The following is a 26,191-nucleotide window of genomic DNA, read 5'->3' as shown; positions in this document are numbered from 1 at the left end:
ACTTGGGCCAGCCAGTCTAATGGCCGGTGGTGCTGAGTCTCTGTGGTGTGACAGTGGAATGAAAGATGAACGTATGTGAGAATCAGGTGGACATTACAGTCTGGGCAGGCCAGCCAGCTCAAATATTCACACCGACACTGGCATCTGCTGGATCTGATGGCGCCCGTCTATCAACACGTCACTCCTAGAGCTGTGCGGCTCCTCAGAGGCACAAGGAATAGCAGATGAGTTTCAATGAGGACTTGACTTGTCTTGCCAAGCTTGGAGAGTTTTGCCCGTTTTTCTGCACTGCCTGGTTTATGATGTCAGAGGGCGCGTTAAAAGCTGATTGGCTGAAGGTGCGGGTTGTGCTTTTTACTGCCATGAGTGTACATGGAACACGCGAAACCAGCGTCACAAAGCCCTTCACCTACTGATGTGGGTAACACCTCGACCCCCCAAAAATACAGTGCCAGCATCAGCCCTACTGCAGGACCACCAGCAGCTCTTCTTCCTCAGGGACACATTGATGATGAAATAAAATCAAAGCAGCCGCACAAGTTCTTTGTTGCCACAGGAAAATGAGAGCATGTGACACAAACCCTTCAATGGAGTGCCATGAAGTAAACTGTTCAGATTCAGTCCTATGGCATCATGTGGGTCTGGGGTATGGACGGGCACTGGGAATCCTTCAGTTGTGTGTTACTCTGATATTTCATTCTACTTACCCTTTACTTGTTTACTTCAGGGATAAGAGAACTCATCAGATGTGTTAGCGGGTGGTCTGCTGTCACACCTTCACATTCACACACACAGAGACCCTAATCACCAAGTACCACTATAATTTTTTTTTTTTTACTCTATCGTGGCATAAATAAATTACCTTCTGTTTTAAACATGTGCCTCTCTCGTGCCTCTCTTGTAACTCGCTCAGTCCTGGTCAGTCCCAAACTACTAGCAGGCCATCTGCTTTAGTAGACAGCTTGTGACACACTCCACTGAAAATCTTGTGACAAGTACCGTTAGGGTAACCCAACGTGTGCTCGTAATTATCTGACTGTTCTTGTACTTTATGCCCACTTCAGCACGTTGACCCGACTGTAGTCAAGCAGATCCTTTACAGATGACGTATTCTATGACGTCAAGTTCCCACCAAGACAGATCTGCTGCACACTACTGGAAGAAGTGTCGACAGTCAAAGGTATATTTACACGTGACGATACGAAGGACTGTCACTTTATTAGGAGCCTCCTCAGAATGTCAAGTGAAGCATTACATACTGGACGTCCTGGAACAAACAATTCCATTTTTGTGAAATTGAAAATATTCAAGTTTTGTGGAGAATGCAGGAGTCGATGCGTCTTATCTGAGGCCGTTGGGAAGAGCTTGTATGAAGGTTCAAGTTCCAGCCATCGTAGGAAAAATGCCTGGCTGTTGTGCGTGTCGGGTGTATTAATAAAAATGCCCTTCCAAACCCGAGACGACACTCTCACAATCTTTCTCTAATCGTCGTTTTGGTAACAGGAGGTTGCATTTTCATTTTACAACTTTAATTTCATTTTGTTTTTGACAGAAAATATCTCCCATAGCCTAACTCTCTAGTAAAAGTAAAGCCTGCACCCTCCGACTATCGCCAACTGAACGTGTTCTGAATGCGTCTCAAGTTGTCCTCAAGTCTGGTGCAGCAGATCAAGAATGAGATCCAAACTTAACTCACCACCTGTGGGTCACAGTGTGACACTTGTCATATCTCCAGTGGCTTGTGGGAGTTTCCATTGTAATGCCATTGTTCTGCCCCTTCCAGATTCTTTATCCTTTGAAGCCCCGGCTATAAAATGTCACGGCCTTATGTCCATAAACATCATCACAGTTTCTTTACGTCTGTTGAGTTCCTTTTCTACAAAGTTTACTCACGGTCTGCATTGGTCTTTACGTTTCTCTATGAAGCTGACACTTTCCAAGATGGAGATGACGAGGTCACATGATATTCAATGAGGAGATGTTCTTCCAAAGACGTCCATCAACTACGAATGCCAGTTATGCCAGTGCCAAGCACTTTCATATCCCTCAATGTCTGTCACAGTGAACTGAGCCGTGCGTATGGCAGAGCTCCCTCACACCTGTGGTAGTGACCTTTATGGTGGTCATCTTCACTCTGACTTGACATTTGGAGGTGGTGTTATGATATGATATCAATAATTCACTTTACTGGCCATTTACACCTTCTTATAGAGACAGAGAGAGAGAGAAGCTTGGGGTCTCTCCTTAGATATTGAAGTTTCTGCCCACTGCATTGTGCTTTGTGATAGATTGGGGGTGCCAGTGAGCCCCAAACACGAACGCACAAGACTACACGAAAATAAACTGAATTGAACTGCACTTTGAAATGAACGCCAACAGGAATACGAGAACAAAGGTTGAAACTCATTAAGGAGAAATACGACACCGGGAATAAGAGGTACATGGAGTGATTTCCTAGTAGTGTGCTGCTTGAATCGACTTGATGGCTACTTTATATATTATTTATATATATCATTTATTATATATCATGTATCACATTTTAACACAGGAAATGGACGTGCATTGAGGTGTCTGCTTTTAATCTAATCGTGACTTTATTAGGAGACAGTTTGAATCCTTACCTTACTTATTTTATACTTTTTGTTGGAGGATTCTCCAATTGTTAACAATTTCCACATATCTGTCCTATCAAATTGTTACGTGATGCAGCAGTTCTTGTCTTTTTGTTAAAACACTGAGAGTTAATCAATTTGAAGCCAGAGAGTTTGCAGTATTTCAAAATGTCGCCCAAAGCGAGCCGACTCCATATCCACAAGCTCGTTCTTAATAGCTGTATGGCTTCCTGGACCAAAACAAAACAAAGAACGAGTGGCTTTGAATTTAGAAGTGAGTCACAAGTAAAGCTGTTGTCTTCTCACACCACCTGATGACCTGCCTTCAGCATTCAGCAGGCCAATCTGTGCATTTTAGTAGAAAAAGTAATCCAAATTACAAAAAGTAAAAGTACAACATACCATTGTGAAACCAGTTTGATCTAGTTTAGGGTCTCAGGAACCAAGGCCCTTCATCTCAGGTGCCACTTACACAAACAGGGTTAATTTAGAATGGCCAGTTCAGCTTAACGCTTGCATTCCTGAAACAGAAGAGGAAAACCCGGGGGCATTAAGGCAAATCCCTGACACCAACAGACTAGCAGGGTCTCAACATGGAAATGACCCTGTTCATAGTAAGAGACACACATTGGATGACCTGCCCATCTGCAAGGCTGTAGACATCTCTGTGGTGGCACTGGGTGATGCTGCGTTATCAGATCATTGGGCCATTTCTATTTATTTATATGGCTGCTGGTATTAATATTCACTCTTTGTCACATATAATCTCAAACAGGTACCTCAACCACAACATCAATGCCATATCTTATGAACATTTTTTTCTTTAATATCTGCCCTTCCTTGGGCATTTCTTAATTTCAATCATCCATCCATCCATCCATCCATCCATTTTCTAACCCGCTGAATCCGAACACAGGGTCACGGGGGTCTGCTGGAGCCAATCCCAGCCAACACAGGGCATAAGGCAGGAATCAATCCTGGGCAGGGTGCCAACCCACCGCAGGACACACACAGACACACCCACACACCAAGCACACAGTAGGGCCAATTTAGAATCGCCAATCCACCTAACCTGCATGTCTTTGGATTGTGGGAGGAAACCCACGCACACGGGAGAACATGCAAACTCCGCAGGGAGGACCGGGGAAGCAAACCCAGGTCTCCTAACTGCGAGGCAGCAGCGCTACCACTGCGCCACCGTGCCGCCCAAAAAGACAAATCTGAGACGCTAAACACAGCTGGCACAAAACAAAACTACAGATTCACGTTGACGCTTATCAGAAGAATCAATAGTGAATTTTAAAATATACAACTACAAGATGCAAGGTGGTCCTCTTTCTAGGCCATAATTACTGAACAACAAAAGTAATGCGGAGCCTGGCAGGATGCGATGGTTCTGAATGACCACTTCTAAAGCACATCATTTCCCAGTCAGAAGGAGACACGATCAAGAGACTCTGCTTCTTCATCAGACTGTATTAACCTCTGTGTTCCTTCAAAAACAGCGGACTGCTTTCCAAACTAAATCATGCTATAGGATAGTGGGTGCAGGTTTATAGGACAGTGGGGTGCCTTTTGGGCACACAGGACCTGAACTTCTGGGGCACGTCACAGGATTTCTGCAGTGTTGTTAAAGGGTGTGCGTTGGTTTGTTTAGGGCAGGCCAGGTTTATATATTCACACCCGGGCAGGGTGGCAGTATGAATACAAATAGAGCTTACAAGACAGCTTAATGTCTAGTACCCGGTGGGCATTAAGACAAAACAGTACCAGTGGCCCATTAAAACAAGCTTACATTAATGCTGAAAGAACCAAGAATAACGTGAATTATTTGAGGTTGAAAGTAGCTGCACAGAATTCTAAACACGTAGCAGTAACAGAAACCTGGCTCAGTCTGAAAGAAGAGAATGAAGACAACAGAATACGGCCGTTTGTCTGTTCTCCCTGCTGCACTTCCTTCCATTCTCTGGTCGCTATCTCACTTTCTTCTGTGAATAGTCGGCTCCAGGGTTCAAAGCAGATGACCTCTGCCAGCCTGAGAATTGAAATTCTTTTATGTCAGCTGTCTATTTCAGAGGCATGGAAACCAGGTGGGGCATTTATTGGGTACCCAGACCTAAAAGAGAAGAGATTGGGCAGGAGAATCTTGTCCAAAGCCAAAGTGATACTGAACAGGAGTGTCCATCACCTCTACAGTCCGCTTAGGGTGCTGTTGTCACTGTCATACGGTCATCAAAAAGAGTTAGAGTTCAGTTTCTGGGTGGCGATTGGACACTTTGAACTTTGCATGGGTTCAGTCCAAACACTCAGTTTTCTGTCCATCCAATTCAGGATCGTATGGAGCTGGGCACAGACCACACACTGCCCTGGCCTACTGCAGGGCACATTTACACTTACTGTATACCCACAGGGACACACAGAGGAAATGAAAGAGCCGTGAATCAGCCTATCCTAACATTATGGTACGTCACCAGAATAAAGTTATTGTTTTATAGTGCATTATGGGATGTTTGTGTGAAGACCTGAAAAACAAGGGGCTTTAGACTGAGTTTGGCATAGTGGCCGCACTGACCGCTGTCTCCATTAGGAGTGATGTGTCTGTACGTCTGTCACATTGGAGCAGTCAGATCCACTGGTAAACTTGGCACATCTCCACTGTGGAGCTTGGCCCTGACACAGACAGGCGGACATGTTCATGTCACGTTTATTCTTCATTATTTACAGTGCCACAAATCCCCAAAGTCCTCAAAGTCCTGGCCACAACACAATAATGCCTTCACTCTTCAGGCCACCTCCTGATCTCCTCGCAGACCTCGTCCTCCTCCACCCGACTCAAGTCATCACACGACGGGAGGCGGCCCCTTTTATAATCACCCAGATGTGCTCCAGGTGCTTCCCGACACTCTCCCACCAACACGCCTCAGGGTGGCAGAAGTGCATCCCCGGAAGCACTCTGGGTGTCTCTGCTCATCTTTCCCCCCAGCACTTCCAGGTGTGGCGGAAGTGCTGAGGTCCAGCGTCCCCAAGGCATTGGGGCACCCCCTGGCGGTGACCATGGGCCCCTAAAGGGTGGAGCTTCAAAGCCCTGTACCCATGGCAACCAAAGGCACCAGGGTGGTCGCCCCCACAAGGTCAGAGGGAGGCGTAAGCTCTCCTCCAGTCCTCCAAGGCGTCCCAGCCGGGTCGCCCCCCCAGCCATCTGCGACACCACATACGTGTACAAGTTGTTACGTTAAAATCTGGAACTTTCCAATTTCAATTTGTCAGTTTATGTAGCGTATTATTTGTAAACCTTTTGCAGGAAGCAGCGACAGTATGAGCCTTATTGTTTTAGAGCTAAATAATAAATAAATATCAAACCTACTCAGTTTTCTCTGAAGGATACTCATGTGACTCTTCCTCAGCGTACAGAACAGGGAGATCAAACACACGTAATAACAACAGCAGCCCCTAACCTACCTGATAAGGGGGCTCTCTCTGAACTGCCTTTCCCATTTTTTCTTGTCTTCCTAGATAGTCGGGGGGGGGCTATTGTCAAAAGGCAGGGCCTGTTAAAAGCCCACTGCGGCACTCCTGTGTGATTCAGAGAGAGACCCCTTTCCAGGTAGGTTAGGCGTGCAGTGGGTGTCAGTAATGAGATTAGTACAATATAATCGAGAGAAGAGGACTCCAGTAATCCTCAACACAACGCATAGTAAAGTTCAAGTACAACACAAACTGCGTGAGTGCCTGTTAAGGTCCGTGTGCTCTTGTAGTGACAGGGCAGCAGGCATCAGCCACTTTAACATTATGAAAGGTGACAGTGGCGCTGACTAATAGGCACAGGTGGAGTAAGTAGTAGTTACAAGCTGTAAGTGCCATATGGGATGGACGGGCATGCCTGCCAGGACCGTGAAGGGGTCTTTACCCGGATGGGATGCCCCAAGTAGATGGACAGGCATCCTGACCAGAATGAATTCTAATACCTTCACTAGCAGAGATGAAAGGGAAGGAGAACAAATGATGGTTTCCAGGAGCAGCCTAGTTCATCAGGATAACAGCAGCCCTGTACTCCGTGAAGACTCCAGCAAGGAATGCCAGGAGTTGTAGTTCAGCATTCCAGCCCTGCCAGTGTCCGGGGGTGCTGTAAGAGGGCACTGTAGGGACTTATACTCCCTATTGTGGACTTCCATATGACTCAGTAGTGTATCCAGTTGGTAAAGTTGTACTGGCAGGTTCTAAACTGAAGGAGCTGCACTGCCTTGTCGAGAGAATCAAAGCTGGGAGGAAAAAAGGCAACAGTCGACTGGAAGAGGGGAGTGCAGTAGAGAGAGAGAAGGAGAAGAGGTGATGGGAAGAGAGACAACGTGTGCTTTGATACTTTTCTGGAGGTATTTGTGGAATAAACATCCTTTGTTTGAACCCGGGACTGTCTTGTGCGTTCGTGTTTGGGCTCACTGGCACCCCCAATCTATCACAAAGCACAATGCAGTGGGCAGAAACTTCAATATCTAAGGAGGGACCCCAAACTTCTCTCTCTCTCTGTCTCTATAAGAAGGTGGAAATGGCCAGTAAAGTGAATTATTGATATCATATCATAACACCACCTCCAAATGTCAAGTCAGAGTGAGGATGACCACCATAAAGGTCACTACCACTGGTGTGAGGGAGCTCTGCCATACGCACGGCTCAGTTCACTGTGACAGACATTGAGGGATATGAAAGTGCTTGGCACTGGCATAACTGGCATTCGTAGTTGATGGACGTCTTTGGAAGAACATCTCCTCATTGAATATCATGTGACCTCGTCATCTCCATCTTGGAAAGTGTCAGCTTCATAGAGAAACGTAAAGACCAATGCAGACCGTGAGTAAACTTTGTAGAAAAGGAACTCAACAGACGTAAAGAAACTGTGATGATGTTTATGGACATAAGGCCGTGACATTTTATAGCCGGGGCTTCAAAGGATAAAGAATCTGGAAGGGGCAGAACAATGGCATGACAATGGAAACTCCCACAAGCCACTGGAGATATGACAAGTGTCACACTGTGACCCACAGGTGGTGAGTTAAGTTTGGATCTCATTCTTGATCTGCTGCGCCAGACTTGAGGACAACTTGAGACGCATTCAGAACACGTTCAGTTGGCGATAGTCGGAGGGTGCAGGCTTTACTTTTACTAGAGAGTTAGGCTATGGGAGATATTTTCAGCCAAAAACAAAATGAAATGAAAGTTGTAAAATGAAAATGCAGCCTCCTGTTACCAAAACGACGATTAGAGAAAGATTGTGAGAGTGTCGTCTCGGGTTTGGAAGGGCATTTTTATTAATACACCTGACACGCACAACAGCCAGGCATCTTTCCGTCGGCGGCTGGAACTTGAACCTTCATACAAGCTCTTCCCAACGGCCTCAGATAAGACGCATTGACTTTTGTCCTGCATTCTCCACAAAACTTGAATATTTTCAATTTCACAAAAATGGAATTGTTTGTTCCAGGACGTCCAGTATGTAATGCTTCACTTGACATTCTGAGGAGGCTCCTAATAAAGTGACAGTCCTTCGTATCGTCACGTGTAAATATACCTTTGACTGTCGACACTTCTTCCAGTAATGTGGAGCAGATCTGTCTTGGTGGGAACTTGACGTCATAGTTTCCTTTATGCAGGGAGAATACGTTATCTTGACTACAGTCAGGTCAACGTACTGAAGTGGGCATAAAGTACAAGAACAGTCAGATAATTACGAGCACACATTGGGTTACCCTAACGGTACTTGTCACAAGATTTTCAGTGGAGTGGGCTTTACTTCAAGTCGTTGTTGTTTGAAAAGAGAGCAAGAACAGGAAACTTCATTAACTTCCATCCATTTTCCAATCTGGCCTGCTGGAGTCAATCCCTGCCAACCCACCACAGGACACACACAAACACCAATTTAGAATCACCAATCCACCATGTCTTTGGACTGTGGGAGGAAACCCACGCAGACAACATGCAAACTCCACGCAGGGAAGATCCGGGAAGTGAACCCAGGTCCCCTAACTGCGAGGCAGCAGCGCTACCACTGCGCCACCGTGCCGCCCGCTTCATTAACTTCTGTCTTCATTTTTATTTTTCAGACACTGCTGTTCTTTAATGTTTGAAGTAGGAAAAGCTTGAGATTAGCACCATCTAGTGGTGAAAGTCAGCATTTCTTTACTTGAGGAACAGCCCGTCTATGAGTGATGACGTCATCAAGCTGCGCCCCGGAGAGTGAAAACAAACGGAGAACACGTGTTTGTCTCTGGCGTTAAAGGCGTTGTCGGTATGTAGAAATGTTTATAGATGTTTATTTCTCTGTATTGATGCATGTTTGTGAGTCTGTTCATTATTTAAAGTTATTTTAAAGGTTCTAGCAACTTACCGCTGTTGTCAGAGTTTTCACTGCATTATAACAGTACTTGTGCGCGTACCTTTTTTCCGACTATCTTAACAGCTTTGCCAGGGTGCACAGATAATGTTTGCCATTCAAGTGAATGTTATTTATTTTTTTTATATTTGTAAGGAGTAAGTAATTCTATCATTGAGTTTATTGTGTGAGTTTGTACGTAAGAATTGTATTTATGATATATTGTAGCTTTGCCCAATTCCAACTGGCGTCAGTAAAGAAAGCAAACTGGAAACTCTGGTCTGTGTGGTCACTGAAGGGAGTTTATCTGACTGGCAGGGCGCTTGAGGCAGAGGGCAGGACAGCACGAGTGAAAGATTTCACACAAGAAACGTTAGTTATGTTGCAAAATGCAAAACGTCGCAATAATGATTTGTTAAATGCAATTCAAGAAGCTCTAAATCAGACCAACCAGCTGAAAAACGAAATGAGAAACACAATCCAGCAGATTTATGTCTGTCTAAATAAATCATATATCATATGTTGATCGCAGACTCAACCAAAATTAATTGTAAGTTGTGGCAGGCGGCCGGACCCCTGCAGCATATGTTCTGGGGGCGCAAGGACGGGAGATCCAATACCTCGCCCTGGACGCTAGATGGCAGCCTCCCTGGGTTGCAGCAGTGCCTCGGACTCCCGCAGGGCTTTATGGGGGTTGGAGTTTTAGTGCAGGCGCCACCAGGTGGTATTTCAGCGGAAGCTGCTGGGCCCCTCTGGGCAGTTGTTTTGCCACACTTGGGACTGCAGCCGGGTGTTGCCAAACAAGCAGCTGAAGCACTTCTGGTAAAAGGAGCCAGCAAGCACTACTCAGGGGGCCAGAATCGAGAGGAGGAGGATGAGGTTGTCTGGGAGGAGTGGTGGAGGAGGAGGAAGATGAAGAGTGTGTTTTACTTTGTGTGTTTTTGCTTGAGACTGCATACTGCCTGTGGGACACGGGGAAGACGTGCGCCCACAGGTGAAGAGAAATAGTTCCTCCATGCCCAGTCTGTGTAGGGTCGGGCATCAATATAGCGCCTTTTTTTACAAAGTACAACATTATTTGTGCTAAAGATGTGAGATGAGCCTTTGTAAAACCAAATCAGCCAAATAGCCATCAGATCATGCGTCCTCTTTGTTTGTCACTTGTGGTGACATTAAGTTTGGACAGGTGGACATAAGCCAAACTGCAAAATCCATCCATCCATCCAAAGACTGACTGGGATGCCTGAGACATCTTGGCTCTGTGCACAACCTGCTCTGCGTTTGTCAGCTTTGCTTCACTTCCTCTTGGATTAGACGCAATGAGGTCCAAATCAGCAATTCCAGTGGTGTAACACACATTATCTGGATTTGACCCAACAGCAGACCTGTGCGGTGACACAAATGTCCCCAAATCTGAGGGAGTGGCTGTGTGTCCAATAATGACTGCTTAGAAAAGTCTTCCTAAATGCAGTTCAGTGTGCGCCTCCATCCCAGCGTCTTTGTCCTTCTAATTTTGTGAAAGAGTTTCGGTTGAGTTATTTTGTGCCTTCAAGTCTGCTACATTCGTAGTCGATGTTGTTTGAAAAGAGAGCAAGAACAGGAAGGTTCATTAATTTCTGTGTTTGTTTTTATTTTTCAGACTGGTCCAAATGAAGCAGAATTACGACGTTAACGGATTTAACATTAGAAAGATTGAGACATGTACAAGCAGAAAATATTCGTTTGTTAAGTGACATTCGACAGAGGTGAAATCATCTCCGCCAGCTAAAAAATGGCATAAATAACCAGATTCTTGCCCATCTAAATGATATGGAGGATATTTTTTCATTGCATGTGCAACGCAGAATAAACTAAAATGAATTGTAAGTATAACATTATTTGTTGTAAAGATGTGAGATGTAAAACCAAATTAGCCAATATGGCCATCAACTGTTGCCATCAGATCATTCGTCCTCTTTGTTTGTCACTTGTGGTGACATTAAAGTTTGGACAGGTGGACACAAACCTGTAAAGTCCATCCAGAGAGTGACTGGGCAGGCTGGGATGCCAGGGACATCTTGACTCTGTGCACAACCTGCTCTGCGTTTGTCCGCTTTGCTTCACTTCCTCTTGGATTTGACGCAGTGAGGGTGAAATCGGTAAATCCAGCAGTGAAACACACAAATTATCTGAATCTGACACCAAACAGCAGACCTGTGCAGTGACACAAATGTCCCCAGATCTGAGGGAGTGGCTGTGTGTGTGTGACAGAATGTTCAGGAAGAAGCACGTCTAGTCATTCATTTCTCTCTTGTTTTTTCTTTGCAGGTTGAAGCCACCTGGACGTTTTTGGGAATTGTTCCTGATGTCCTGTTCATTTTAAATTTGTTCTTTTCAAAATGAAATTAAAAGAAACGTTCATGAAGTTCTTGTGAGGTCTTCTGTCTCAGCTGAGGGGGTTTGGGTGACCAGGATGGCAGCACTCAGTAGTACAGAAGATTCATGGGGGTCCCACCGTCAGGCACAAGCGATACACCCGGATTGATGGTGTGCACTCAATGAGTAAGGTGGGCATCAGTAGGCAGACGGACAGATGGAGATTTAGAGGATGAAACCAGAGCTGCCCGTGGGATGAGGAGAGCCAGAGCCGCGTCTTTACTTGTCAGGTCAGTTGCAAATTCCCTTCAGCCCACACCACTGAACGGGAACAATTCAAATCAAACAAAATAACCCCAGCCTTACACAGACACACACCGACGTAATTCCAAAAAATGGTATGAGTTGTAAAACGTCATTCATCAAAATGTCAAGGTTGAATTTTTTTAATGATTAGTATACTTTCTCAATACTTTGTATACTTGGAGTGCGAAGTGGCAGGTGAATTACTGTCAACAGAAAGCAGGCACCTGAGAAATAAACTGAAACGTTACGCACTTGTGATTTTTGTGTCCATATCGTATCTTTTTTGTTGAGCAGCACATTCTGATTTCAGGCGTTTGAATTACATCTTGATTTACAACAAGTGCAAAGAAAGGCGGCACACGTAAATCACTTTCTGTTCCACACGCTTTACACACGTATTCAGCTCGCTCTGTCACTGCAAATGCTGTGTGAACAGCCGGCCTCCGTCACCAGCCGCCATTCACTGGATGAATATGTGTGTAGAGTAGCACCATCTAGTGGTAGTACTGGGGTGTTGTACCCTGTTAGCCATCATGAATGTAGTGAGAAGTCAAGCAAAATGACCCGTTTTATTGGCTAACTAAAAAGATTACAAAATACAAGCTGTCGAGGTAACTCGGGTCCCTTTCTTCAGGCAGAGAGATGGAATCACAGCTGTAGTTACATTGTACCTGAAGAAGGGGCCTGTGCAAAATGTCACAAATTATTATTTGTTAAATGCAATTCAAGAAGCTCTAAATCGGCTCAACCAGCTGAATAACGGAATGAGAAACTCAAACCAGCAGATTTATGACTGTCTAAATATTATGGAGGATATCATTTGTCTTACGTGGACCGCAGACTCCACTAAAACTCACTGTAAGTATAACATTATTTGTGCTAAAGATGTGAGATGTGAAACCAAATTAGCCAAACGGCCATCGGCTGTTGCCATCAGATCACTTGTCCTCTTTGTTTGTCACTTGTGGTGACATTAAGTTTGGACAGGTGGACACAAACCTGTAAAGTCCATCCAGAGAGTGACTGGGCAGACTGGGATGCCATCTTGGCTCTGTGCACAACCTGCTCTGCGTTTGTCTACTTTGCTTCACTTCCTCTCAGATTATTCGCAGTGAGGTCCAAATCGGCAAATCCAGTGGCGTCACACACATTATCCTGATTTGACCGAACAGCAGACCTGTGCAGTGACGCAAATGTCCCCAAGATCTGAGGGAGTGTGACAGAATGTTCAGGAAGAAGCCCGTCTAGTGATTCATTTCTCTCTTGTTTTTTCTTTGCAGGTTGGAGCCACCGGGATGTCTTTGGGAATTGTTCCTGATGTTATGTTCATTTTAAATTTGTTCTTTTCAAAATTTAAGTAAAAAGAAATGTTCATAAAGTTCTTGCGAGATCTTCGGCCTTATCTGAGAGGGTTTGGGTGACCGGCTGTTTACTTGGTAGGACGACAGCACCCAGTAATACAGGAGATTCACGGGAGACCCACCATCAGGCACCAGTGATACACCTGGACTGAGTGAGGTGGGCACCAGTAGGCAGATGGACAGATGAAGATCTTTACTTGTCATTGATAGATATAAAGATAGATATAATGTGTGTGTGTGTGTTTAAATCTTCTACAGGTGAAGAGTCCATCGGCAGTAGAGGAGAGAACTTCACACTCAAGTCCATTTGACCTGCGCCAGTAGGCCGGTGTGCCACTCTCTGGATGCCCTGATGACGTCAAAGCATTCCAGCCGCAGGCCAGGCGTCCCCACGAGGCAGCTGTTGTGGTGTGCGCTATCTGCAGAGTTTTGTCTTTATTTTTATTTTATTTTGCTTGAGACAAAGCAAGATGAACTTCAATACAGGACACTTGGCATGGCAGTTGTACCTCACTGGTCACACAAACAGTAACACATGCCAATGCCTCAGGCTGGTCACATTTTCTTTTATGCTTTTCCCTCCTGCTGCCATTGCTCTTTAATAAATACTACGCTGCTTTTAACTTTCTACGCTTTGTCTTCATATCTCGAGTGATTGAGGTAATAAGGCAGTTGTTTGTTGGCAGTGCCATGTGATCTGATCTGCGAGGTTTAGCGAGCTGAGGATGAAGAGTTCTGTGCAGTACTGGACTGTGCGTTAGAGTAAAACATTCACGGGTTGATCAATGGCGTATAGCTGGAGATGTCAGGCTCGGTGTGAGTGAATATATTCTTGGAGACCAAAGGTAATGAAGCTGCGTTTACACAAAATCACCAAAGTTCAGCAGCGCCAGCTTGTCAGTGGGATTCAACAAAAGCCCGACGTGTTGAAATGATTCCACAGACGAAATATCTTTTGTTTTAAAAGTTTTAGTTAAAATTCAAAGTCAAACTGTGAGAGAAGACAACATCGAAATAGCAAAAAATTAGTAAAGTTATGAGAAGTTCTGTTCAAAGCTTAAACGTTGTTAGATTTCTAGTCGTTACAAATCACTTCTAAACGTTTCTGAACCGTGAGCCATTTCACAACGGGCAGAGAACTGTGTGCCTGTGCCATCTCAATGCTGACAATGTGTCCCTTAAGTCCCTGAATACTGTTTACACATCCACTGACTCGCGTGTCACACTGCGTCACTTATAAACTTGAGGACTGAAGGCCACACCGTCGTCTAAGGCTGTGACTAAACAGACACTCGTAGGAGTTTAACGTAAAGCCTCACTTTCTAAGATTGGCTCTTACAGGTCATGTTTAGGGCTCAGGTGTATCGAAGACATCACACGTTCTTCATGCTGTGATAAGCAAGTGTCTTGGAGTGCAAGGGAAAGCGGCCTGTGTGTGTGTTCATGTCTTTCATGTGGTACTTTGGTGATTAGGGTCTCTGTGTGTGTGAATGTGATGGTGTGACAGCAGACCACCCGCTAACACATCTGATGAGTTCTCTTATCCCTTAAGTAAACAAGTAAAGGGTGAGTAGAATGAAATATCAGAGTAACACACAACTGAAGGATTCCCAGTGCCCGTCCATACCCCAGACCCACATGATGCCATAGGACTGAATCTGAACGGTTTACTTCATGGCACTCCATTGAAGGGTTTGTGTCACATGCTCTCATTTTCCTGTGGCAACAAAGAACTTGTGTGGCTGCTTTGATTTTATTTCATCATCAATGTGTCCCTGAGGAGGAAGAGGAGCTGCTGGTGGTCCTGCAGTAGGGCTGATGCTGGCACTGTATTTTTGGGGGGTCGAGGTGTTACCCACATCGGTAGGTGAAGGGCTTTGTGACGCTGGTTTCGCGTGTTCCATGTACACTCATGGCAGTAAAAATCACAACCCGCACCTTCAGCCAATCAGCTTTTAACGCGCCCTCTGACATCATAAACCAGGCAGGGCAGAAAAACGGGCAAAACTCTCCAAGCTTGGCAAGACAAGTCGAGTCCTCATTGAAACTCATCTGCCATTCCTTGTGCCTCTGAGGAGCCTTTGTCACCTTCTGAACCCTCGTGTTCTGTTTCAGTGACTCAGGGGGCAAGAGGCAGGCAGAAAGGGATGCCATTCTGAGAGAAGTCATGGCCTAGATTGGTCCATTTTATAGCGCCTTTCACATCCAACTGTTATAAAGCGTGACTTCTGTCCATCTGTCTGTCTGTTATAGCAGCTGTCTGTCTATCTGCTGTATAGCGCCTTTCACATCTACTTCTGTATTAGTCCCTCTGTAGTATAGCGCCTTTTTATCGCTGATTATCATCTCTAACTCTCTTCACCTCTGTACATTATACAGCGCCTTGCACCTCTGCTGTTACGTGTGGGGCGGATTGTCTTCCCTGATCCCTGATTTCATCTCCATTTTAGGTCACCGTTGGGTGACATTTTGAGGATTTTAGTCCTGTAACTCTACTGAATGTTCTTCGGCATCCCTTGTGTTTTGTGGCCATCCTGATCTCATGGCACCTGAACCTGTCAATGGTCAGCAACGCTGGACAACAGCAAACAATCAGATGACTTGTGTCTTGTAATCCACAAGTGACATCAGGCATTCGTATGGTCACAGTGTCCCAAACACACACATTTTTACTGTAATGTTAAGTAAGTCATTTTGGACGATGCTCTTGAGAACTGACATGTAATGTGCTCAGACGGTGAGCTCTGATCCTTCAGGCCGCCATTTCAAGATAAGGCTGGACGTCAGTCTGACAGAAGGAGGCCATGGAGGTCAGACACAACTTCACTGCTCCAAACTTCTTCCCAATACAGATGTCCCGTTCTAGGACTGGTGTAACTCTGAGATGGAGGAGGATGGATTTCTGTCTTTTCTCATTTCTCAAGCACTTAATTCAGCAGACGTCTTCAGCACCATCGAGACCTTGGGGAGGAAGGTGTGTCTGCGACGAGGACGGCTACACACGTTTGATTTGATCCAAGTAGTCGGTGAGTCAGTCGAGACAGAAAGACTCTGAGTGTCCAAACACACCGGGCAGGTGAACTCCTCAAACAGCTGGGCTTCTGCCATTGCCAGTCCTGGAGGAGGCTGTTTGGAATTTGTCATCACCTTCTCTTAGGCATCTTCTGCTCTTTAATTGTCCCTTTTGGGGGTTTGGACTAATGAGGATTCTGAATACTTCGCTATCGACAGACAACAAAAGGGCTCACTTTGTCTCGAGTTAATGATAAGTTTTATTAGTGTTTACTTCTGAAGGCATTAGGGGGTCTTCTGTATGGAGGTTACTATGTCAGCACCACCTGGTCAGGACTGGGCTAATAAATAAATAGAAACATAAAGAGGTAGATAAGTAAATACACTTATAATAAATATAGACATACACATGGTGGTCTGAACACATAAAGACTATAAAGCAAGAAAATTAAAAAGAACAACAACACCGTTTATTTGTGGAGCACATGAAGAACATGCTTTACACGATGAAGAAAGTTTATAAAGAAACAAAATATAAAAATAAGAGTAGGCAATACTAAATAACAAAGTAAGGTCCGATAGCCAGGGGGACAGAAAAAATAAAACAAAATCTGCAGGGGTTCCATGGCCATGAGACCACCGAGCCCCCACTGGTCATTCTACCTGCCATCAATGATCTTAATCAGTCGTCAGGTTTACAGGCTTCACATGGAAGAATTAGACGATGATGATGATGATGAAGGTCATGTGGACTCTGGCCTTCAATCCATCAATGGAGGGACTGCACGGTGCTTTGATCAGGTGGTGGGGGCGCAGATCGACCACCACAGAAAAATCAAAAGAAGAACAGCAGAGAAAGTAGGGGTTAGTAGGGAGTGTGGAGATGCAGTCATATGAAAAAGTTTGGGACCCCCTTTCAGCCTGATAATAATCGACTCTCCTTACAGCAATAAAGATAACAGTGGCTTGTCTTTTATTTTAGGAACATCTGAGTACTGCGGTGTTTTCCGAACAAAGATTATTTTAGAGATGCAGTATTTAGTCGTATGAAATGAAATCAAATGTGATAAACTGGCTGTGCACAAATGTGGGTCCCCTTGTCATTGTGCTGATTTGAATGCCTGTCACTGCTCAATGCTGGATGAGCTCGTTAAGCCTTGAACTTCATAGACAGGTGTATCCAATCATGAGTGGTCAAAGGTATTTATGGTGGTCAATTACAAGTTGTGTTTCCTTCCCTTTGATTCTCGTCTGAAGAGTGACAGACAGCATGGGATCCACAAAGCAACTTTTAAAAGATCTGAAAGCAAAGATTGTTCAGTTTCATGGTTTAGAGGAAGGCTACAAAAAGCCATCTCAGAGGTTTAAACTGTCAGTTTCAACTGTAAGGAATGGAATCAGGAAATGGAAGGCCACAGGCACAGTTGCTGTTAAACCAACACAGCAGGTCTGGCAGGCCAAGAAAAATACAAGAGTGGCATATGAAGAGGATTGTGAGAATGGTGACAGACAACCCACAGATCACCTCCAAAGACCTGCAAGAACATCTCACTGCTGGTGTATCTGGACATCGCTCTACAATTCAGAGCAATTTGCACAAAGATAGATAGATAGATACTTTATTAATCCCAAGGTGAAATTCACATACTCCAGCAGCAACATTCTGATACAAAAAAAAAATATTAAAGAGTAATAAAAATGCAGGTAAAAACAGACAATAACTTTGTATAATGTTAACGTTTACCCCCTCGGGTGGAATTGAAGAGTCGCATAGTGTGGGGTCTCCTCAGTCTGTCAGTGGAGCAGGACGGTGACAAAAGTCTGTCTCTGAAGCTGCTCCTGTGTCTGGAGATGATCCTGTTCAGTGGATTCTCCATGATTGACAGTTGCCTGCTCAGCGCCGTCGCTCTGCCACGGATGTCAAACTGTCCAGCTCGGTGCCTACAATAGAGCCTGCCTTCTTCACCAGTTTGTCCAGGCGTGAGGCGTCCCTCTTCTTTATGCTGCCTCCCCACCACACCACCGTGTAGAAGAGGGCGCTCGCCACAACCGTCTGATAGAACATCTGCAGCATCTTATTGTAGATGTTGAAGGACGCCAGCCTTCTAATGAAGTATAGTCGTCTCTGTCCTCTCTTACACAGACCATCAGTATTGGCAGTCCAGTCCAATTTATCATCCAGCTGCACTCCCAGGTATTTATAGGTGTGCACCCTCTGCACAGTCACCTCTGATGATCCACCACCAGCTCCTTGGTTTTGCTGGTGTTAAGGTGTAAGTGGTTTGAGTCGCACCATTTAACAAAGTCTTTGATTAGCTTCCTGTACTCTTCCTCCTGCCCACTCCTGATGCTGCCCACCATAGCAGTGTCATCAGCGAACTTTTGCACGTGGCAGGACTCCGAGTCGTATTGGACGTCTGATGTATGTTGGAAGAACAGTACCGGAGAATGTCCAGTCCACTGCGGCGCTCCTGTGCTGCTGACCACCATGTCAGACCTGCAGTTCCCGAGACGCACATACTGAGGTCTGTCTGTAAGATAGTCCACGATCCATGGCATGGTCTTCATCACATGTGACATTAGAGCGACAGGCCGAAAGTCATTCAGCTCACTAGGACGTGCTGTTATTCTTCAACTTCTGCTCCAGCTTTCTCCTGTACTGCTCCTTCGCCGCCCTGAGCTGGACTCGGAGTTCCTTCTGCACGCGCTTGAGCTCATGCCGATTACCGCTTTTAAAAGCCCTTTTCTTCTGGTTCAAAAGGCCCTTGATGTCACTTGTAATCCATGGCTTGTTGTTAGCATAGCAGCGTACAGTTCTTACTGGAACTACAATGTCCAAACAGAAGTTGATGTAATCAGTAGTGCAGTCAACAACCTCCTCGATGTTCTCACTATGTGACCCCTGCAGGATATCCCAGTCTGTAGTTCCAGTCTCTCAGAGTCAGCTCTGCCTCAAGGGACCACTTCCTGAATGAGTGTGTGGTTGTAGGTAGGACCCTCACTCTTGGTTTATAGTGAGGCTGAAGCAGAACCAGGGTTCTCATTTATCAAGCGTGCGGAGAACAAGCTCTAAACTAGTGCGTATACCAACAGCCGTAAGCGCAAGAAAGTTGGGAGTTATCTAACGTGAGTACGCACAACTGAACGAAATGACTGATGATGAATCGCACTCCTTCTAAATTGTGTGCGTGTGCATAGTCATTTAATTTGCATACAGAAACGCCCTCAAATGACCTTATTTGGCAAACAACCTTCCTTATAAAAACCCAATGCCGCCAGGGCACTATAGAACCGTTATCATGGATCCCGTGAAGAGAGGAAAGAAAAAAACTTCAGAGACAACAAAGTGGAAGTGCTTTCAAATGAGGTACAACGTAATAAGACAGTTTTGTTTGCTGCTTTTTCAGGCGGAATGTCAAAGAAAAAAAACGACTTGGCGTGGCGACAGGTTACTAATGCGGTAAGTGCCATCTCACTTTGTATGCAGAACTACTGCAGAAATCAAGAAAAAGTGGTTTGATTTGAAAGTGTCCTCTAAAAAAAGAATTGCAGCCCACAAAAGAGACCTCGGTGCCACGGGAGGAGGCCTTATTTCAGTGTCACCATTGGATGACAAGAGTGAAACGTCAATGAGCGGAGTAATCCCCGATGGTGACAATCCCATCAACTGCAGGAGAGGCCGAGCCATCCGATTGTTCATTTAACATTTATTTTATAGATCTGCCAGGTCCTTCTCCGCCTGCCACCTCAGCACGTCTGATGCGTTTCGAGGCACGAGTCCCGACTGATGCGGTTCTGAAAACACAGGAGGAATTAGTGAGAGGCATTGCGAGCATAAAAGAGGAACTGCACCAAATCAATGTGAGCTTGAGGAACATTAGTGATTCACTAAATGCATCGTGCAAGTTCAATAAAAGCTCCAATTGATCTCGCCATTTTCTCACAATTACTCCTTATTGTGAAACAGATTTAGAACCGTTCGATTATCCCCGCTCATAGTTGCACGGCCACAGCATTTGGCTTGGGGTCAAAACCTTCTGCCATGTGGCGATCTTCTTGTATCGGCATCTCATCCAGTGGCATACCGTTTTTAATGGCAATATTATGCAGCACACTGCATGCTTTAACTATATAGCACACCTAAAGCAAATTGATAAATGTTGTAGTTATAAAATATAATTAAAACTTAATTTCAATATTTAAACATTCAAAACCTTGTCGGGTTTGTATTGCAATATGCCTCCTCTGCCTGACAGACACAGCCATCGAGCCTTCAGCAAGCCTATTGCACGTTGTACTGTGCTTCTTGTGCGCTCATGTGCTCGGTTGTAATTCAGCTGCTCCTGGGATGCAGGGTTTGCCACCGGGGTCATCAGCCAGGATTGAAGGGCATGTCCTCGATCCCCTGCAGTGATGTAGATTAACATAAAGTACAGTACACTAGATGGTGTTGAGAAGTAATCTAATCGTTACACACTTACCAATAAGCCAGCCTTCTCCAGCAGCGCTTTGCTGAAGACAAAGTCCCACGATGCTGTTCTGCACAATGACCCTCCCGGGCTGTTCGCAACGACATTTAGCAGGTTCAAGTGTGCATCGCAGATTACCTGCACGTTAATGGAGTCCATCAACAGTAGGAGCTTTCAGGGCAACATGTGTGCAGTCAACTGCCCCTATTACACTTGGAAATCCTGCGATGTTATCGAGATCGGTCGTAATTTTTAAACAACATTTATTTATATAGCACATTTTCATACAAACAGTAGCTCAAAGTGCTTTACATAAAAAATTGTTTGTTTGTTTGTAATTTTTGTCCTTTCCGCTGCGGTATTTGGAAACGTAATTAATGTACTGTGATATAATTGCATGTAAAATGTGTGGCATAATTCGGCTCACGGTGGGTTGAGAAATACCAGACCTGTCACCAATTTCCCTTTGAAATGTCCCTGTGGCTAAAAAGCCAATAGTAGAAAGAACCTGAGTGTGCACGGGGACTGCACTGGTGCGCTTTGTCGGCCTCTCCAAATATTGCGAGAACTGCTGACACAAATCAAGCAAAATTGCCCTTCGAAAACGACTAATGAGCCACTCATCACTCTCAGCGAGTAAGTCTGTGCGGTCCCTGAAAAGCGCGATCTCTGCAAAAGTGCTTGTTGCAAATCTTCAAGAAGCGCAAGGTCTGCCATTGTAGTCAATGCATTTCCAAAAACAGTTCTTCAGTTGTGGATTTTATATTATTTACAGTTCCAGATAACTCAGAATCACCTGTTGTATTCAATTCATCAATTTGTCAACACTGACATTTAAGTCGTGAAGTACTGTGTAAGGGCACTGGCTTTATATGTGATTACAGTTCTCTACCACTAGGGGATTCTGCTTACGCACAGTCAGGAGTTCTTCTAAATGTGCGCACACGTACAAATTAATGAATCGCATTCTATTAGTGGAATTGTGCGTACGCATGATTTACACATAAAACCGTGCGTACGCACGCTTGATAAATGAGACCCCAGGTTATGATCTGCTTTCCCAAGCACTTGCAGCGGGGTCTTTACCGTTTGCATACAGTAGGTCGATAGTCTTATTTCCCCGGGTGTTACAGTCCACATACTGGGTGATGGCAGGTAATGTTTTGTCCAGCGTCACAAGGTTGAAGTCTCCAGCGATTAGCACCAGCACCTTAGGGTGCTGCGTTTGTAACTTAGCAACAGCAGAATGGATGATGTCACTCGCTGTCTCCACGTCCGCCCGAGGAGGGATGTAAACAATAACAGCAATGATGTGACCAAACTCTCAAGGCAAGTAATAGGGACGCAGACTTACGGCCAACAGTTCGATGTCCCTGCAGCAAGTGGAGATTTTGACGTTAACATGTCCTGAGTTACACCACCGTGTATTGACATAGAGAGCGAGTCCTCCTCCTTTGTGCTTCCCGCAGGTATTTACGTGTCTGTCCGCTTTAACTGTGCTGTACGATAGCATCTGGGATGTTAGTTGTTAGCCACGTTTGACTAAAACACAACACACTGCACTCTCTGTAGGTCCTGACATTTCTCACCAGTGTGGCCAGCTCGTTGATCTTCTTTGGTAGTGAATTCACATTTCTCAGGATCACAGAAGGCACCAAATGCTTGTATCGGCACTTCTTCGCTAGCTGCTTAGCCTTTAGCTTAGCGCCAGCTCTGCTGCCACGATACCACCTTCTTACCTTGTCAGGTAAATTGGGAACCACACCGGAACGGGTCTTTGTTCTCAGCGCTTGAAGTTGACTACCTGAATAGACGAGTCTCGTCGTGTAAAAATCCAAAAGAACATCAGTATGGCAGGGTGATGAGAGAGAAGCCCTTTCTGCACTCACGCCACAAACAGAGTCGCTTGTTGTATCAAATGCTCATTTAGACAACTCAGATTCATTTTGAAACAAAGTGCTTTGGACTGACGAGACACAAATGGAGTTATTTGGTCAGAACAAAAAGCGCTTTGCATGGCGGAAGAAGAACACCGCAGTCCAAGAGAAACACCTGCTACCTCCTGTCACATGTGGTGGAGTTCCCATCATGCTGTGGGGCTGTGTGGTTAGTTCAGGGATTGGGGTCCTTGTTAAAGTCGAGGGTCGGATGATTTAACCCAATATCAACAAATTCTTCAGGATAATGTTCAAGCATCAGTCACAAAGGTGAAGTTACGCAGGGGTTGGATATTCCAACAAGTCAATGACCCAAAACACAGTTGGAAATCTACAAAGGCGTTCATGCAGAGGGAGAAGTCCAATGTTCAGGAATGGCCGCCACAGTCCCCTGACTTGAATGTCATCGACAATCTATGGGATGATTTGAGGCAGGCTGTCCATCAAATTGAACTGAACTGGAGAGATTTTATATGAAGAATGGTCAGAAATACCAACATCAGAGTCCAGACACTCATCACAGGCTACAGGAGGACAACGTCTGGAGGCTCAAAGGAGGCTCAACTGAGTATTGATGTCACATCTCTGTTGGGGGGCCACATTTATGCACCTGTCTAATTCTGTTATGATGCATATTGCATATTTTCTGTTAATCCAATAAACTTGATGTCACTGCTGAAATCCTACTGTGTCCATAAGTCAGGGGTGCCCAATGTGTCGATCACGATTGACCGGTAGATTGCAACAATAGTGCAGGTAGATCCCATTGCATTCCAAAAAAAATGTTTTATTATCATATATCCTCCATATGGCATTTGCCACGTGATTGACATACAGGGCGGCCAGTCAGAGATCTCTTTTCGTGTAACACACGGGTCATCCCGCACGCACGATCAAACACACGAGCTACTGAATAATTCTGGCTAGCTAAGTGATCTAGTGAGCCTTCCAGCTTATATTGACTAAAGAAAATTGTTTGGGGAGGGTATGCGCTTTATGTGGAATCAGAAGAGGATTTCTTTTTTTTTCTCACAATGTCACAATCAAAGTGCGTTTGTCTGATCTGTCAATCTATCATTGCTATTCCAAAGAAGGACAATGTGGAAAGGCACTGTTCATAAAAACTACAAAACTGACGTCCTTCCAAAAAGTGATCTGAGGAAGAGAAAGGAGAGGGAACTAAAATCGCAGTTAATCGGACAGCCGCCATTTTTCACTCGGCTGAATTCAAAAGCTCCTTGACTGCATTATTTGGGTCGTCTTATTTATGTGAGTCAGCGTTTTCCCACATGAAGATTTTAAAATCCAAATAATGTAGTGGCCATAAATGTATTGAAATGTTATTGTGTCATCAAGTTTATTCAGTTATGCAAGGTGCGACAACATTATTTTATGTATAAAGTATACTCAGTATATACATATATATATATATATATATATATATATATATAGTGGCATGCGGCTGAGGGTGGAGCTCAGCCGGATGCCCGAGGGGACCAGAGGTGGGCTGGTGCCTCCTCCCGACCACGAGGGGGCGACCGCCCTGGTTTTGTTGGTGGCCTCGGGTAGGGGATTTGGAAGCCCAACCCTGTAGGGGCCCGTGGCCACCGGCAGGCGGCGCCTGAAGAACCCTGGAGCCCAGCACTTCCACCACACCCGGACATGCTGGGAGGAAGAAGAATGGGGTCACCCGGACGGCTTCCAGGTGCGCAGCCAGCACTTCCGCCACACGGGGGCGTGTCCACGGAGAAATGCCGGGAAGCAGCTGGGTGCTTTAAAAGGGGCCGCCTCCCAACAGTCGATGGCGGAAGTCGGGTGGAAGAGGACGGAGCTGGAGAGAGGACTGGAGGCGGCCAGAAGAAAGGCACTTGGGACTGTGTGAAAGGCCCGGACTTTTGTGGAATCGGTGCTGGAGGCACTGGGTTTGTGCACTGGACACTGTACATATTGTAAATAGTTTTGTGTAAATAAACGTGTGTTGGGCAAACAAACGATGCCCGTCTGTCTGTGTCCTGGGCCAGTTCCACTATAAATATAATTATATATACACTGCTCACAAAAATTAAAGGAACACTTTAAAGAAACACATTAGATACATCAGATCTCAATATGAAGTTGGATATCTATACAAATAACGACAGGGCAATGTCTTAGGAACAAAAGGATGCCAAGTCTTTTAATGGAAATAAAAGTTTTCTGCCTACAGAGGGCTCAATTGTGTAGACACCCTAAAATCAGAGTGAAATGAAGATGTGGCAGGCTAGTCCATTTATTCAAAAACTTAATTTCTGCTACTCAAAATGCTTTTCAGTATCTTGTGTGGCCCCCACGAGCTTGTATGCATGCTTGACAACGTCGGGCATGCTCCTGATGAGACGACGGATGGTGTCTTGTGGCATTTCCTCCCAGATCTGTATGAGGGCATCCCTGAGCTGCTGTACAGTCTGAGGAGCAACCTGGCGGCGCCTAATGGACCGAAACATAATGTCCTACAGATGTTCTATTGGGTTTAAGTCAGGGGATCGTGAAGGCCATTCAATTGTTTCAATTCCTTCATCCTCCAGGTACTGCCTGCTTACTCTTGCCACATGAGGCCGGGCATTGTCGTGCATTAGGAGGAAACCAGGACCTACTGCACCAGCGTAGGGTCTGACAATGGATTCAAGGATTTCATCCTGATACCTAATGGCAGTCAAGATGCCGTTGTCTAGCCTGTAGAGGTCTGTGAGTCGCTCCATGGATATGCCTCCAAGATCATCACTGACCCACCACCAAACTGCTCATGCTGAATGATGTTACAGGCAGCATAATGTTCTCCATGGCTTCTCCTGACCCTTTCACGTCTTTCACATATACTGAACCTGCTCTCATCTGTGAAAAGCACAGGACGCCAGTGGTGGACCTGCCAATTCTGGTATTCTATGGTGAATGCCAATCGAGCTGCATGCTGCTGGGCAGTGAGCTCAGGGCCCATTAGAGGACATGGGGCCCTTGGGTCACCCTCATGAAGTCTGTTCCTGATTGTTTGGTCAGAGACATTCACACCAGTGGCCTGCTGGAGGTCATTTTGTAGGGCTCTGGCAGTGCTCATCCTGTTCCTCCTTGCCCAAAGGAGCAGATACCGGTCCTGCTGATGGGTTATGGACCTTCTATGGCCCTCTCCAGCTCTCCTAGAGTAACTGCTTGTCTCCTAGAATCTCCTCCATGCCCTTGAGACTGTGCAGGGAGACACAGCAAACCTTCTGGCAATGACACGTATTGATGTGCCATCCTGGAGAAGTTGGACTACCTGTGTAACCTCTGTAGGGTCCAGGTATCGCCTCATGCTACCAGTAGTGACACTGACTGTAGCCAAATGCAAAACTAGTGAAGAAACAGTCAGAAAAGATGAGGAGGGAAAAATGTCAGTGGCCTCCACCTGTTAAACCCTTCATTCCTGTTTTGGGGGTCATCTCATTGTTGCCCCTCTAGTGCATCTGTTGTTAATTTCATGAACACCACAGCAGCTGAAACTGATTAACAACCCCTCTGCTACTTAACTGACCAGATTAACATCCCATAAGTTTCATTGACTTTATGCTATACTCTGATTAAAAAGTGATCCTTTAATTCTTTGGAGCAGTATATATATATAATTTTTAATGTAGGTAGATCATTTCAACTTTTTCAGCCGAAAAAGTGTGGGCACCCCTGCCATAAGGCATGTCATCTATTAAAAGGCTCAGCCAATGATAAGCAAATATCCAAAGAATTAAGAGGGAACGTTTTCATATGA

At 45.2% G+C, this 26,191-nt stretch overlaps 1 protein-coding gene and 1 long non-coding RNA gene across 3 annotated transcripts in view; one reads left to right on the top strand and one right to left on the bottom strand.

Moving 5' to 3' along the window:
- Window positions 1-26,191, bottom strand: part of LOC120524792 (myelin-oligodendrocyte glycoprotein-like) — a 79,140-nt gene that overhangs the window by 30,967 nt on the left and 21,982 nt on the right. Inside the window, exon 4 of one of the 2 annotated variants that reach the window (XM_039746529.1) lies at window positions 15,676-16,351. The exons of the other annotated variant lie outside the window; for it this stretch is intronic. Coding sequence (XP_039602463.1) covers window positions 16,341-16,351 — 11 coding nt within the window. The 3' untranslated portion in view covers window positions 15,676-16,340. Of the gene's footprint in view, window positions 1-15,675; window positions 16,352-26,191 lie in introns of those variants that run through there. 2 annotated transcript variants of the gene reach the window in all.
- On the top strand, window positions 11,290-13,608 carry LOC120524793. The gene is made up of 3 exons (XR_005632852.1): window positions 11,290-11,621; window positions 12,918-13,155; window positions 13,257-13,608. It is a non-coding gene; the product is annotated as an uncharacterized LOC120524793 (long non-coding RNA).

The sequence above is a fragment of the Polypterus senegalus genome, chromosome 3, assembly GCF_016835505.1.
Source record: "Polypterus senegalus isolate Bchr_013 chromosome 3, ASM1683550v1, whole genome shotgun sequence".
Lineage (NCBI taxonomy): Eukaryota > Metazoa > Chordata > Cladistia > Polypteriformes > Polypteridae > Polypterus > Polypterus senegalus.
Note: the sequence above shows the minus strand (reverse complement) of the source record. Positions and strands in the feature narration are given on the sequence as shown.